Source organism: Platichthys flesus, chromosome 16 (assembly GCF_949316205.1).
Source record: "Platichthys flesus chromosome 16, fPlaFle2.1, whole genome shotgun sequence".
NCBI classification, from domain to species: domain Eukaryota; kingdom Metazoa; phylum Chordata; class Actinopteri; order Pleuronectiformes; family Pleuronectidae; genus Platichthys; species Platichthys flesus.
Genome location: NC_084960.1, coordinates 15,837,448 through 15,849,822, shown reverse-complemented (window position 1 = coordinate 15,849,822; position 12,375 = coordinate 15,837,448). Strand labels below are relative to the sequence as shown.

Sequence of the window (12,375 nt, the reverse complement as noted above, 5' to 3'; positions counted from 1 at the left end):
GAATATGTTTTTACCCAAGAGGTAGATGTTTGTGTCACTACGATGTAATGTACTTAATATACTCTACATGCAGCTCTGTGACCACGGGAATCAATCCAATGGTTTTAATCATCATTATATTGTGTTTTATCTAGAGTTATACTCTGGAAAGAAAATGTGTATTTCGACCATCAGCTCATCTGGAATGTCCTCAATCGAGATCAAGAAGCTCCCTGTACCCTCACCCCCACCCCCCTCCATTCGCTGGACAGGTTTCAACTGGTAAACAATCCAGAGTAGTGCTACTGCATATTTTACAGGGCGTAATTCAATTCAAGTTTCCAGGAACCCAAAGGCACCGCTGAAGTGTTTTATATTCCTGAATGAATTCACGACAGACCACGATGAGCAAGTTTCAAACAGTGACTGATGACTGTTAAGGTTATCATCATATGCAAACACATGATCACTATCTGGAAATGATTTGTAGATATTTGTTTGTCTTTGAACTTGTTCACACTCCCGGCTCATGTACAGCCTTTTATTTTTTTCTTCTCTTTTTGGTGATTGGTGTGGGGATGCATGGGATCTATTGTTGCCGTCTGATGAAAGCTCTCACATGAGTCTGATTCATAAATCATCAGGAGGATTTACGATGTGTGGTGACTTTACATTGGAGGACATATGTCAGGCCAAGTTGTGATAAATCTGCAGCGAGACATCACTGACAACGCTCAGCCACCTGATGCAAATGTTACAGATGTCAGATCAGAAACTTGGGCTGCATAAAACAATGAACATTTCGATCTGGCTGCATTTCATGTGAACGCAATAAACCGATGCCCAGTTTAGAGTCACTATCAAACATGCAGCTGTTCTAGGCTCATTGCCTCAGAGACTTTCTCACAGCATGCTTTGAATTTTTCTCCCCACATCGAGTGACCATTAGAGATAAGCAAAAGGGAAAAGATAAAGAGTGCAAGGACAGACTTCCAGCCTCACTTTTAAATCAGGGGAAGGAAGACGCTGGGAACATGAATGGAGACAAACTGTCTTCCCTGCTATTTTTACTCTTTACCCGACCGGTTTACGCTGGGCATGTTCAACTGACAGATTATTTTTTATTTTTGTGCTGTCTCAGCAGGACACATCTGAGAAATACATCGGTAGATATACAAACATGCACTATGCAACTCCTTACTTCTTAACACACTTGCAATATCTGCACTCACTGCTGTCTTTGTCCCTTTTTGTAACGATTTCCCTGAGATGACTGCTTTTGGAAATAACTTTAAATAAAATTGTATAGCAGATATGTAATTACCCTACCTCTATTGATCCTTAATTCATTTGGTTAAGGTTTATTGTTGATCCCCTGGTAAGTATGCACAGATATGGAGCACTCCCCCCCATATTTCACTGAAGGTTTTTACCTTGAATCTATGTGCATGTGACAAATAATAAGATGTTTATCAGACAGTAGAGGCGGCCTCTGCAAAACCAGATGGGTGAAGTTGTCTGCCCTGAGGCAAAAAAAAGACGTGAGGAAACGACACTCCCAGTGACACGGTACAAATACCACCCAGCATGCGGTGGCTTCTTTCACTTCTTCTGGTGAAAGGGTAATGTTAGATTGAATTTGAAAAGGAAAAGCAGACACAGATATACAAATTCTATGTTTTTATTTCTACCATGTAACAGAGACAATTTGTGATTGATCTGAAATCAAATAAAAAATACAGTTAATATCTGCTGTTTCCGTTTTTTCTGTTAGTTGTATTAATCTATTTCATATTGTCTAACCAGTGACAGTGCCTGGTGCAAAACATCCCTGATTGATTAAAAAAACCCTACACTATAAGCTTTGCAGTGTCTAGCATTTAAATTTGTCTGTAAAAATATGAAAAGGGCGATTAAAGAGCAGATTATTGGTAATAACAGTAAATATAGAATTAAAAAATAATAAAGCAGAGGTTATACAGCTGTGGGAAAGGGAATGGAAGTGGCCTTTATTGGACCTTATATTCGGATGACAAGAGACGTTCCATCTTTTATAGCACTATATTAACTCCTGGATGAGTCACTTCATTATTTTTTTAATTAGTGATGGCAGATCATCTCCACAACATCATAATGCTCAGGCCTTATATTAACATCGACTTATGCTACCAGACTTTAATACCCGACATTTCTGTACATTTTCTTAAACATCATAGGTGATATGGAACTTTATCCAAGAAAGGTGGGTCTGCATCGGTTACAACTTAATAAAAGAAAAAAGCATCAAAGCAACAGATCACTGTGAAGGTTAGCCAGCGTGTGAAGACTGGGCTCCGCTCATTTTAATTCATTTTTCATTCATTTTCAAATCTGCAATCATCTGACTTGTACACAATCTGTGATACTGGTGTTTTAAGCATGTCGTTTTCATACTTTAGTGAACTCTCACCACTGAACTTCATTCTCATGTCAATATCACTTCCTGAGTTGATCTAACTGGAGGCAAATTGATTACGATTTCCAATAATGTTGTCTTCACCTGCCCCACCCGACACAACAACCGACGCAGCATTGAGTGTTAACTATGTGTTAGAAAGCACAGCAGGATTCCTTACTTTGTAAATTAATTACATTACTTACAATAGTTTCATTAAGAAGAGAAAACAAAAAAATTTAGTTTCTGAGGTACTGAGGTGAAAATGTCTGGCACGGAAAATGAAGGTGAAGCCGGAGCATCTTCAAAACCCCTGGCTCAAGTGTGCACTACTCTCAGCCTGTCCAACATTTACTGGTTTAGCAATCTGCAGAGCTGTGAGTCTGTGTTTACACTTGGACAGAGGGCTGAAGAGTGAGGACAGACAGCAGGCAAGTAAAACAAGACACAGCAATTATGCAATGATGGGAGGAGGAGGGGGGGTGTTTTGGGGTTTTGAGCAGTGAGAGACCCTGAAACACGTTTTTTTTTCCCACCAGTTGCCACAGCCTGTGCTGACCCATGGACTGCTTTCACTGGGGAAACCCTGTACACCAGCTGAAGTTAAAGGGGGGTGCAAAATGGAGAACGTGCCATGAAGCGATGGAGAGAAATAGCTTATATTAACTTACATAAAAAGATTTTCTCGAATCCGCATTGCAACAAGGAAGCTGATGTCTGAGGGTTCGGTTGTCTCTGAGTGTAACTGATCTGTTTGCGTGTGAGCTGCCGAAAGAGAGCGGTGCTGTGAAAAGTGAGGATTTTACAGAGCAACATCTCTCTTATGTAATTGCTGAGCAGCAGACGCTTTTTGTCTGGGAATCATCTGGCACTGAAGCCAAAACTTTGAGATACATTCAGAGGGGGATTTGCTGCACATGATGTTTTTTGTTAAATCATCATGTTGGTCTTCAGTAATATTTTGTGCTCAGATTCTGCATCAGATTTAAAGGGCTGTGTCTACCACGGTCTTCCCTTTGTTGTATCAATCAATGCATGGTTTGCTTTGGCTTCATGGTTAAACAGGCGCATTTTTTTGCCTGGATTCAAATGAAGAGGACTTGACTGAAAATGATCCACCAGCTCATCTCCTTTTGAAAACTCCTGATCATAACTGAATGTATGAAGAAGCTTTAAGCCATTTTCTCCCCAGGAGCATACAGCACTATGTTTAAGATCAGAGCAGAATAAATACCAATTAACTGAGAGCTGTCAGGTTTCACATGGTATTTACGAGGCAATTAGCAGCAACAGCAGCTCAGTGACGGAGCTTCTGTATCTTCCTCAGGTTTCTAAACACGTGAATTGCCCTTTTGTTTCAACTGCAGGCAAACTGGGGCCAACAATGACACATTCGACCTTCGAAGCAATGGCGAACACAAAGTGATCAGCGTGGTGGCATAATTAAAATAAATGGTTGTTTTTATTCATCTTAACTTTCAGTGAACTAAAAACCAAAGAAGAAGAAGAAGAAAAAGAATTAAACCAAGTTGGTTTCATATATCTACAACAGAAGCAAAACCATTTCACATCCATGACTATTCTTAAATCAGTTTTCTAAAAGAAAAAAAAAAAAAAAAACATGTCTCATGGATTCACTTGCACATATTTCCCCCGGTGCACCCAGTGTGTTGTATGTGCCGTATCTGTTTGACCCCTCCCACTGAACGTGACCGCCCATGTGCCCTCCCTGCCCAACCCCATCACATAGACACACACAGACCTCGGAAACAGGATGTACAAAAGCTTGTGTTTAGCATTAAACAGTGCAGGGCCCTAACATAAACAGCCAAGGCTCATTTCTAGTGCCCCTTCCTCTCCCCCTGCACCCAGGTTTGAATTTACATCATAGATAGGCTCCAACCAACCTCTACAAAATGACAGGAAACAACAGAGGGCAGCCTACTGAAGGAAAAAAAAAATTATAATAACGCATATACAGAATATAGAAATTACTTCTGTATCAGTCACACTTTTTATACACATTTGCACATAAGGAATAACACGCAGACAGCCAAACAAACTGTTAAAAATAGTTTTAGAGAGAAGGAATATGATTGAACCCTGGACACTTGTTTGCTTTTGTTGCTGTTTGGTGACGAGGGAGAAACAAGTTAGGGAGGTAGAGGGGGAAAAAAAGACCATTGGGCCGACAGGGGTTGGCAGGTTGTTGGAGGTGAACCCAGTGGGTGTTATTTCTTGGCCTTGGCGGCCTTGGCTGAATTTCGCGGCGGAGTGACCGGTCTCCCAGATCCCATTCCTCCCCCTCCGCCATAAGGATACAATTTCTTATCTGCTGGTTTCAGAATCTGTGAAAGAGAAAAGAATTAACTTTTAGTAGAGATACGCCAGTATTTCTGTATCTATGTTGTACAATAAAGGTAGACAAGATAGGTGATAAAGTGAAACAGATAACGTGTTAAAAAGGGAAACACAGCAAGCAAATTAGGTTCATTACACAATGAGAAGTATTAGCACACGCTCCATTTGAAGATAAGATAACCCTTTAATTGCCCCAAGGACATTTGTTTTCTCAGCCTGTTCGCAATCCACACAGAAACAGAGATATGTTCATGCAACAATACAGTTACGTCCCAGTCTACACACACACACACACCTGGAAGGAGCACATGAGCGTTTCATCCACACTCATCATGGCACCAGCGTTGTCAAACTCTCCACAGTAGTTGGGAGCCGAGAATAAGGTGACGAGCTGCCTCTTCGCGAAAAACTCATAACCGTCTTCCACGACCTTGGGATGGAGATGAAAAAGTCAATACTACACACAGTGTAATGAATAAGAAGCAGAACCATTAAAAAAAAAGAAAAATAGTTCAGTAGTTAATGGAGGAGGATGAACCCATTATATTTTGTTGTGGCTCTGAATCAGGAGGAAGATCCAGGATTTCCCCCTTTTCTAACATTGTGAGACATGACGTTTAACACTTGTTGATTTCTCTGAAAAAATTCTTGGATCTTGATGAAAACTATCAGGAATGTTAAGGGGACTTTTTGAGTTTGCACATGTTGGTCAATTTAAATTCAGTGTCATAAAGGAACTGTTGGGCCATGGGCTATGCAGTCTGAGGGACATCCTCGTTAAACTGTGTTTATTAATGTTGTTGTACTAGACTGAATTATTATGAATAAGCACCTTATAACATTCCCCCCCTCTTCATGTTTGTAAATGAGGAAATTTCATAATATAAGAAACATCTCTCAAAATACAGTTGTATGAACTCTGACGATGTCTATGGGAAAACAATTTATTTTTAGTGTATCTTTATTCCTTACTAATGCTTTAATCTCTACAGAGTAAATCTTAAACATTACCTGATGTGCCCTGCATATTAGGTCCATGTCGTGTTTGTGCAAAAATTTGGCCACCACATCTGCCCCAAACGTGAAGGAGACCCCGCGGTCGTTTTCCCCCCAGCCCAGCACATCTTTGTCTGGATCGGCCCACAGCAGGTCACACAGAAGACCCTGGTCGGGCACGTCTGTGGGTCGCATTACTCTTCGGATCTGCTCCATCGACTGGAGATCAGGAGAGAGACCTGAAACAAGGACATGCACGAAACAAAACACTTAGTCTGGTTCTCATTAGCTAATGTGGGCTTCAATGCATCTTCTATTGACAAGACCCACCTCCATGACAGCAGAAGATTTTCTCATCTACAATGGCAGCCACAGGTAAACAGTTGAAGCAATCTGTGAAGGTCTTCCACAGCTTAATGTTATACCGTCGCTTACCTTTTAACAAAACAGGAGAAAAAAATAAGTTAGTAAGGTTTAACAGTTTAGATTTGAGTTATATGGTTTATTCTATCAACAAGCTCTGTGCACTTACACTCATCGTAGAAGCCGTAGATTCGATTTATAGAAGCGCATTCATGATTGCCGCGCAGCAGGAAAAAGTTCTCTGGATATTTAATCTTGTACGCTAGAAGCAGGCATATAGTCTCCAGTGATTGCTTCCCTCTGTCTACATAGTCACCCAGAAACAAGTAGTTGCTTTCTGGGGGGAAGCCTCCATATTCAAAGAGTCGGAGCAGATCATAGTACTGACCATGGACATCACCTGCAGGGGGCAGCAGAGAAGAGTCATTAAAACGCCGTAGTTTGCTGATGGGTGTAGTTGGTTTCACATGCAGAGTCGACACTTAACAAGTGATACAAGTGGTCATAACAGACAATGAAACGGCCAGGCAGATCGTAAATAAAACCTCACATGATGACCATCCTACCAGCCTGTTAAACTTGATATTTCAGACTTAAAGCTTAACAGAAACTAACCCAGCATTACTCACCACAGATTTTGAGGGGAGCCTCTAGTTCAAGCAGGATTGGCTGACTCAGGAAGATTTCACGGGATTTGAGGCAAAGGCCACGGATCTCTGTTTCTGACAGTTGAACATTCTTCCCTGGCCGAGAGCCCTTGACTGAAAAGAAAAGGAGACAGGTGTTTTATTGGAGACACAATAACACAACAAAGACACAGCGGTGGTCAGAGCTGTAAGAGACTCATATAAAGAATTGCAATGAAATCTGAAACTGGGACTTTGAGCCCTGCCACCAGACTGGAAAGTTAACACCTCCCACCAGCCACATGCTAGTGAATTCCGTGAGCCGTTGACTCCAACAGCCACTTGAGCAGGTAACCATATCATTCAGAGGTATAACTGCTGTCTGTAAATTTGGAAACCATACACTAGATTCACCTTTTACTGTTCATCAGACCACAACACAACAAGATGCGCTTGTGTCGTATGCGAACAGATTCAACACCGGAAAAAAAACATAATCAGTGGAAACTAGTTAGATGAAAGCTGCAAAAGGTTCTGCCGAAGTGGCAGTTCAATTTGAAGCTAAGATGTGAAACCCACTTCCCCCTTCTGGCTAATGTAGCTGCAGCAAAGACAATGCACACATATAATTAGGGCGCTTGTGATATAGCCTACTGAGCAACACTGAAATAACAAACCACAGGCTGTTATAACACTTTCTGTTGCTCTCATCCAGAGACGTCCACTGATACAATCTGCAGAACTGAGCTGGTCTATCAAGTCTCTCCCTGTTTACACTTAGAACACAAACTGAATAGAGTCAAACAAATGGTCAGGTTTTGAACATCGATAATTTCCTGACAGATATCTTTCTTAGAAGGTAGAAATAAAATGGGCTCAGGGCTCAGGGATCATGGCGGCCATCCTCTAAATCATAGATCAAAGTGCTGCACATAGATGCACTGTATGAATGTGTGTGTGAATGGAAAACTGTGCTTGATGTAAGCTGTTCTAATGTCTAGTAAAGTGATAGAGACCATTTACCATATCAATCAATCGTTAATACGTGAAGCTGGTATTTGGTGCTCAAAATTCAGATACAAGTAGTTGCCCTTTGTGACGGACCGTGATGCTGTGTGTGAAGTGTGTGCACTGTGGCCTTGTGCAAACTGATCCTGATCGAGTTTGGATTTGGGGTTGTTTGTAACATCGACAGAATCAATCCATACTGACATGACAGCAAGGCACCTCCCGACACAAACTGCAAGAGTAAGGAGTCTCCGTCCCACTTCACCAGTCCTACTGAATAGTAAACAGGGTCATACACATTTTGACCAATGGATTTCCATGACTTTTCAATAACTTTAAAACAAATTTTCATGACCAAACATTTTGTGAAATCTCGGTGTATACTCAAGAAAGTGACAAAATGTAGCATTCAAACGAACAATGAAATTTCCAAGGCATACAGTATACCTTAAATGACACAAACCCAAGTATGCTTGCTTATATTGAGGAAAATAACACCATCAGAGTGGGTTTTCATTTTCTGTTGCATTATTCAACTCGTCTTTCAAGTGGGCAATTCAGCTTGGCAAAAAAAAGAAAAACTATCAATGTATAATTTTTGGCCATATCGTAAAGTCCCATGTTTCCAAGTGAGTAAATAACATTTTATTGGATGTACCAGAGCAGAGCATTCAAAGACAAACATAAATTTTGCATGACATGGATTTTACTGTGACTTCATTGATCACGTTAGGTATGCCATTAATGACAGCCCCTTATAAAAAAGACACGGGAGGAGTGAATCATATGTGAAAACTCTGGACTCAAGAGATAATAGTATAGATAATTTCTGACTAAGAAAATGTTTTCGTAAACAGAGGCACAGACTGTGTTTTTAAGCCATGATTAGAGGAAGTTACAGATTACTTCTTGTGTTACAGACAGTACCTGATCATCATGACTATCACCCTAAAGGTCATAAATGTGTTTGCTAGTTTCAGACTGACACAGCAGCCATTTTCCCGTCCCGTGTATCTGGTGTTTAAATGGCAAATGCATCTGTCTTAATGGTGCTTGCAAGGCACTTGGGAGAGAGGGTGAGAGGAGAAATAGACAAATGGGTGAGGAAAACTGGCTTATCATGGCATGACACGAAAAAGCAAGGTCCTAAAAAGTGAAAAGTAGGAATAAATACTGCAGTGCTGCATGTCACTTTAACCTGGATTACAGAGGGCTAAGCCCTGACAGAGCTTACTCCAAAGTTAGCCACATAGCCAGTGGGCAACAGTGAGCTTATCATGCGGGGTACAGACAAAAGGCTTTCCATTGCGCTGATCAGGGGACAGAAAACAAAGAGCTGGACCAGCACGGCAGAAAAGCTGTCCCTGTTGCCGGGGTGCTGTGATCAACAGTTGGTTTGGTCCAGTACTCCCGATTCAGTGTTGGGCGTTCAGCTCGGGCGTATGTTATGCCATGTTCTTCAGACATGCTATTAAAAACTCTCACTCCTTACAGTTAACTCTAGCTGTATGTAAGTAATCCAATTGAAACTGCTTAATATCCAAACACATTTAAATGGTTTGGTCTCGAAACACAGTGAGCTAGCAAGGGGGTTACCTTGGTGTCCGCATAGGAAATCAAGTTGCTGTGGGATAATTTTCAAATCTCTTAACGTGGCACCTGCAGTGGGCCGGCTATTCTTAAGTCTGCTGTAGTCTTAGAGTGGATCAACGAAAGAGTAACATTAACTGGTGAGTGGTTATTCTCAGTAATAAAACTGCTAATGCTGAAAAAGGTCAAGTGAGTTACATAAGAGGATATAAATACTGCCATTATCAGGGTTGTTTGTCTTCGTCTGTGTTTGGCCGACAACCTTATCACAAACCTGGCCATAACAACCCATGTACAAAACACTCCAGTCTGGTCCACAGTCAAAGTCAAACTCCATGTAGGCCCCATGAGTACATATGCATATTTGTCAATAATCCCAATCACCTCCACCAGCTTAGCCTAGGCCAGTCGCACGCAGTCTATACTTAAGATGGTAAAGAAACAGGGGGCTATGGTCACATTTATTATGAGAGTTATGTCTGGGACAATTCTCTGTACCCTACGCTCCTTAGTTACTGACCAAAACAGATTCTGATACTGGGACGAAATGTGCAATTTAGAACCGTAGCCAACATATACAATGCTGCTCCTGTGAAAGTCACGCAAAAGATGTTTCTTTGCAACAGTTCCACATGCAAGGACAACTCCAGAGGTCACACACGTATTTCCAGTGCTCTTAAGATGAACTGTACAGTGAGTCTGAAGAGATTCATGCTTCTGTTTATTGTCCTGCAGGCTCCTGTTACACAATCATGTGGCTGTGAAGATAAAACAGCCCTAGTTTCCCTCATACAGACAAAACCCCCGACCATAACAAATCTGTCTCCACAGACAGTACACAGTTGGACATTTAAACCCTCTATTCAGGAAGGAATGTTTGTGTTGAACTTGCAGGGCCACCAGCTCACAATCAGTGTGTATCTGCCGTGAAACGTTTGTACGTCAAAATCATGCCACAGCATTTGCTTGCACCTTGACTTATCCACGTGTTTAACAACAGCTCTACAGTACACATTTAAAGCTTTCCCACCATGGGACCATATGACGCTGCTTTACTGCAACAAGATATTATATTAGTCATTCAGGTTCTGTTTAAAACTGCAGATAAAGCTGACAAAAAGATTCACACGGTAGAATAGCTACCATGTGCCACTCAAAGCACCGTCGTTAGTACACCTCTTTAAGTCACTCTGGGGGAAGGTTGTGGCTGTGAAACTGTAATCAGATCCTAACACAATGCAACTGGAACAGTGAGCACAACACAGGGCAGTGTACCCAAGTAACTGAGAAGCCCTCATGGGGAAGGGCAGAAGAAGTACCCATCAAGACTGTTCTTCCAGGAAACAAGTACCAATGAAAGTCAACATTTAAAAGCTAAATAAATATAACCCCTCATTGTTAAGAGATTTTCAGAGTTGGGACTTCTGAGCTGAAACACAAGAAAAGTCTGCTGATTTATTAAAAAATTAAAAGCTAGTAATGTATGAGATTGGGCATCAAAGGTGATGTAGCGTCATCTACTTCCCTCGAATGGCTGTACGAACCTATGCATGCATTTCAGTTGAAAACTGAATGTAACGACTCTGATTTTAAAAAAAAAGTAAATGTTGAAAGACAGGATTTGGTTTCACTTCAACCTTTCATCCACACCCTGGCCGCCTTCCACTTCGACCCACTTACCTGGGCAATAAAACACACATTTCACCGGAACAGATATCACACGCTGTCTAAGTGGCGAACAGAGCCGCACAGTGGGTTCGGTCTTCCTCACCTTCCAAGAGACGCTGAATTATAGAGTCGATGTTCAATTTGTCCGGCTCCGCCATTTTCTTTATTTTCTGACGTTCTCGGGCGGTGGAGACCTTGGTTTTCCGCGCGGCACCTTGGGTTTGAAGAACAGAGAGAAACACACACGGACTCGTAAGAGAGCTGCTGATAGAATACGTGTTGCCTCTGGTCGGTGAGCTGGCGGGTGTCTCGCAGAGCGAACTGAGCAATGGAGGCGGCCTGGAACAATCAATGAGCTCATGCGAGCCTGCGCTAGCCCAGCTAGCTAGGTAGCAAGTAGCCAAGTAACTAGCGCTAGAGCACGACTAAGGATGAGATGAAATCCTCCAAACCTTGTGTCACCGGCCCTCTGGGTGAATGATGAGTAAATCCTGGCCCCTCTCCCGCGGTTCGCCCGGATCCCTTAGCTCTCCCCCCAGGAACTTCAGAGGAGGATCGTTTCTCTCCGAAATGTCAACGGTGCCAGAGGAGGCCGAATCAAACCCAGCTGCCCCTACGTTTCTCACAACCTGATTGGTCGGTCCCAGACTTTACAGCCAGGATTCTCGCATCTGATTGGACGCACGGTGGGTCCGTCTCAGACCGCGCCCCCAGCCGTTTACAACGTCATCACGGTGTTTCAGTCAGAGCCGGAAGCGCGCTATCGTGTGTTTACAGTAGGAATTGCAACATAGAGCCTAAAACAACACTACTAAGTTGTTTCAATAAACATTTAAAGTTGATTTAAATGGTCGATTCCAATCAAGAATTTAAATAGTGAATCGAGTTGAATACCCTGAATATAATCCTCTCAAGTTTATTTATAAAGCACATTTTAAAACTACCAGAGTGGACCAAAGTGCTGTACAATAAAATAACAATAGAAAAAGGGAAAACAAAAAAAAGAAAAAATAGCAACAACCAATAAAAATAACAATATATTGAAAGAAGATAAGAACAAAACACAAACTAGTAAAAGCCACTTATAAGCGTAAAGTCCACAATTCCAACCCTTTGATTTACAGATAGACTAAATGAGCAAGAAACAAGATAATTTAAGATAGGATAAATAGGTGAGACTAATTAATCCTTCAAGGGCAATCAAAAGAGAGAACAGGTGGGTCTTGAGTTTATATGTCACAACAGAGGGTGAGCACTGAATAGGTCTGAGGATCGAAAGGGATCTGTGGGTTGGAGGGGGGCAGTGGAACTCAGATAGGGTCCCGAGCCGGGTAAAACTTTTAAAAACAA

General features: G+C 41.8%; 1 protein-coding gene across 1 annotated transcript; it reads right to left on the bottom strand.

Annotated features, from left to right (window-relative positions):
- Positions 1-2,275: 2,275 nt before the first annotated feature.
- Positions 2,276-11,627, bottom strand: ppp1caa (protein phosphatase 1, catalytic subunit, alpha isozyme a). The gene is made up of 8 exons (XM_062407586.1): positions 11,478-11,627; positions 11,129-11,239; positions 6,763-6,894; positions 6,303-6,533; positions 6,101-6,205; positions 5,786-6,009; positions 5,070-5,204; positions 2,276-4,761 (listed from the first exon to the last, which is right to left on the bottom strand). Exons 2-8 carry the CDS (start codon positions 11,181-11,183, stop codon positions 4,645-4,647), a joined length of 999 nt encoding a protein of 332 aa, XP_062263570.1. The 5' UTR covers positions 11,184-11,239; positions 11,478-11,627; the 3' UTR covers positions 2,276-4,644.
- Between the last annotated feature and the right edge of the window lie 748 nt (positions 11,628-12,375).

Bases quoted from the DNA above. Each gene is read 5' to 3' on its own strand.
- ppp1caa (XM_062407586.1), bottom strand. From the start codon at position 11,183: ATGGCGGAGCCGGACAAATTGAACATCGACTCTATAATTCAGCGTCTC. The intron at 6,206-6,302 runs GTAAGTGCACAG...TTTTGTTAAAAG, and splicing joins CTACGGCTTCTACGATGAGT to GTAAGCGACGGTATAACATT. The intron at 4,762-5,069 runs GTGTGTGTGTGT...TCTCTTTCACAG, and splicing joins CGCTCATGTGCTCCTTCCAG to ATTCTGAAACCAGCAGATAA.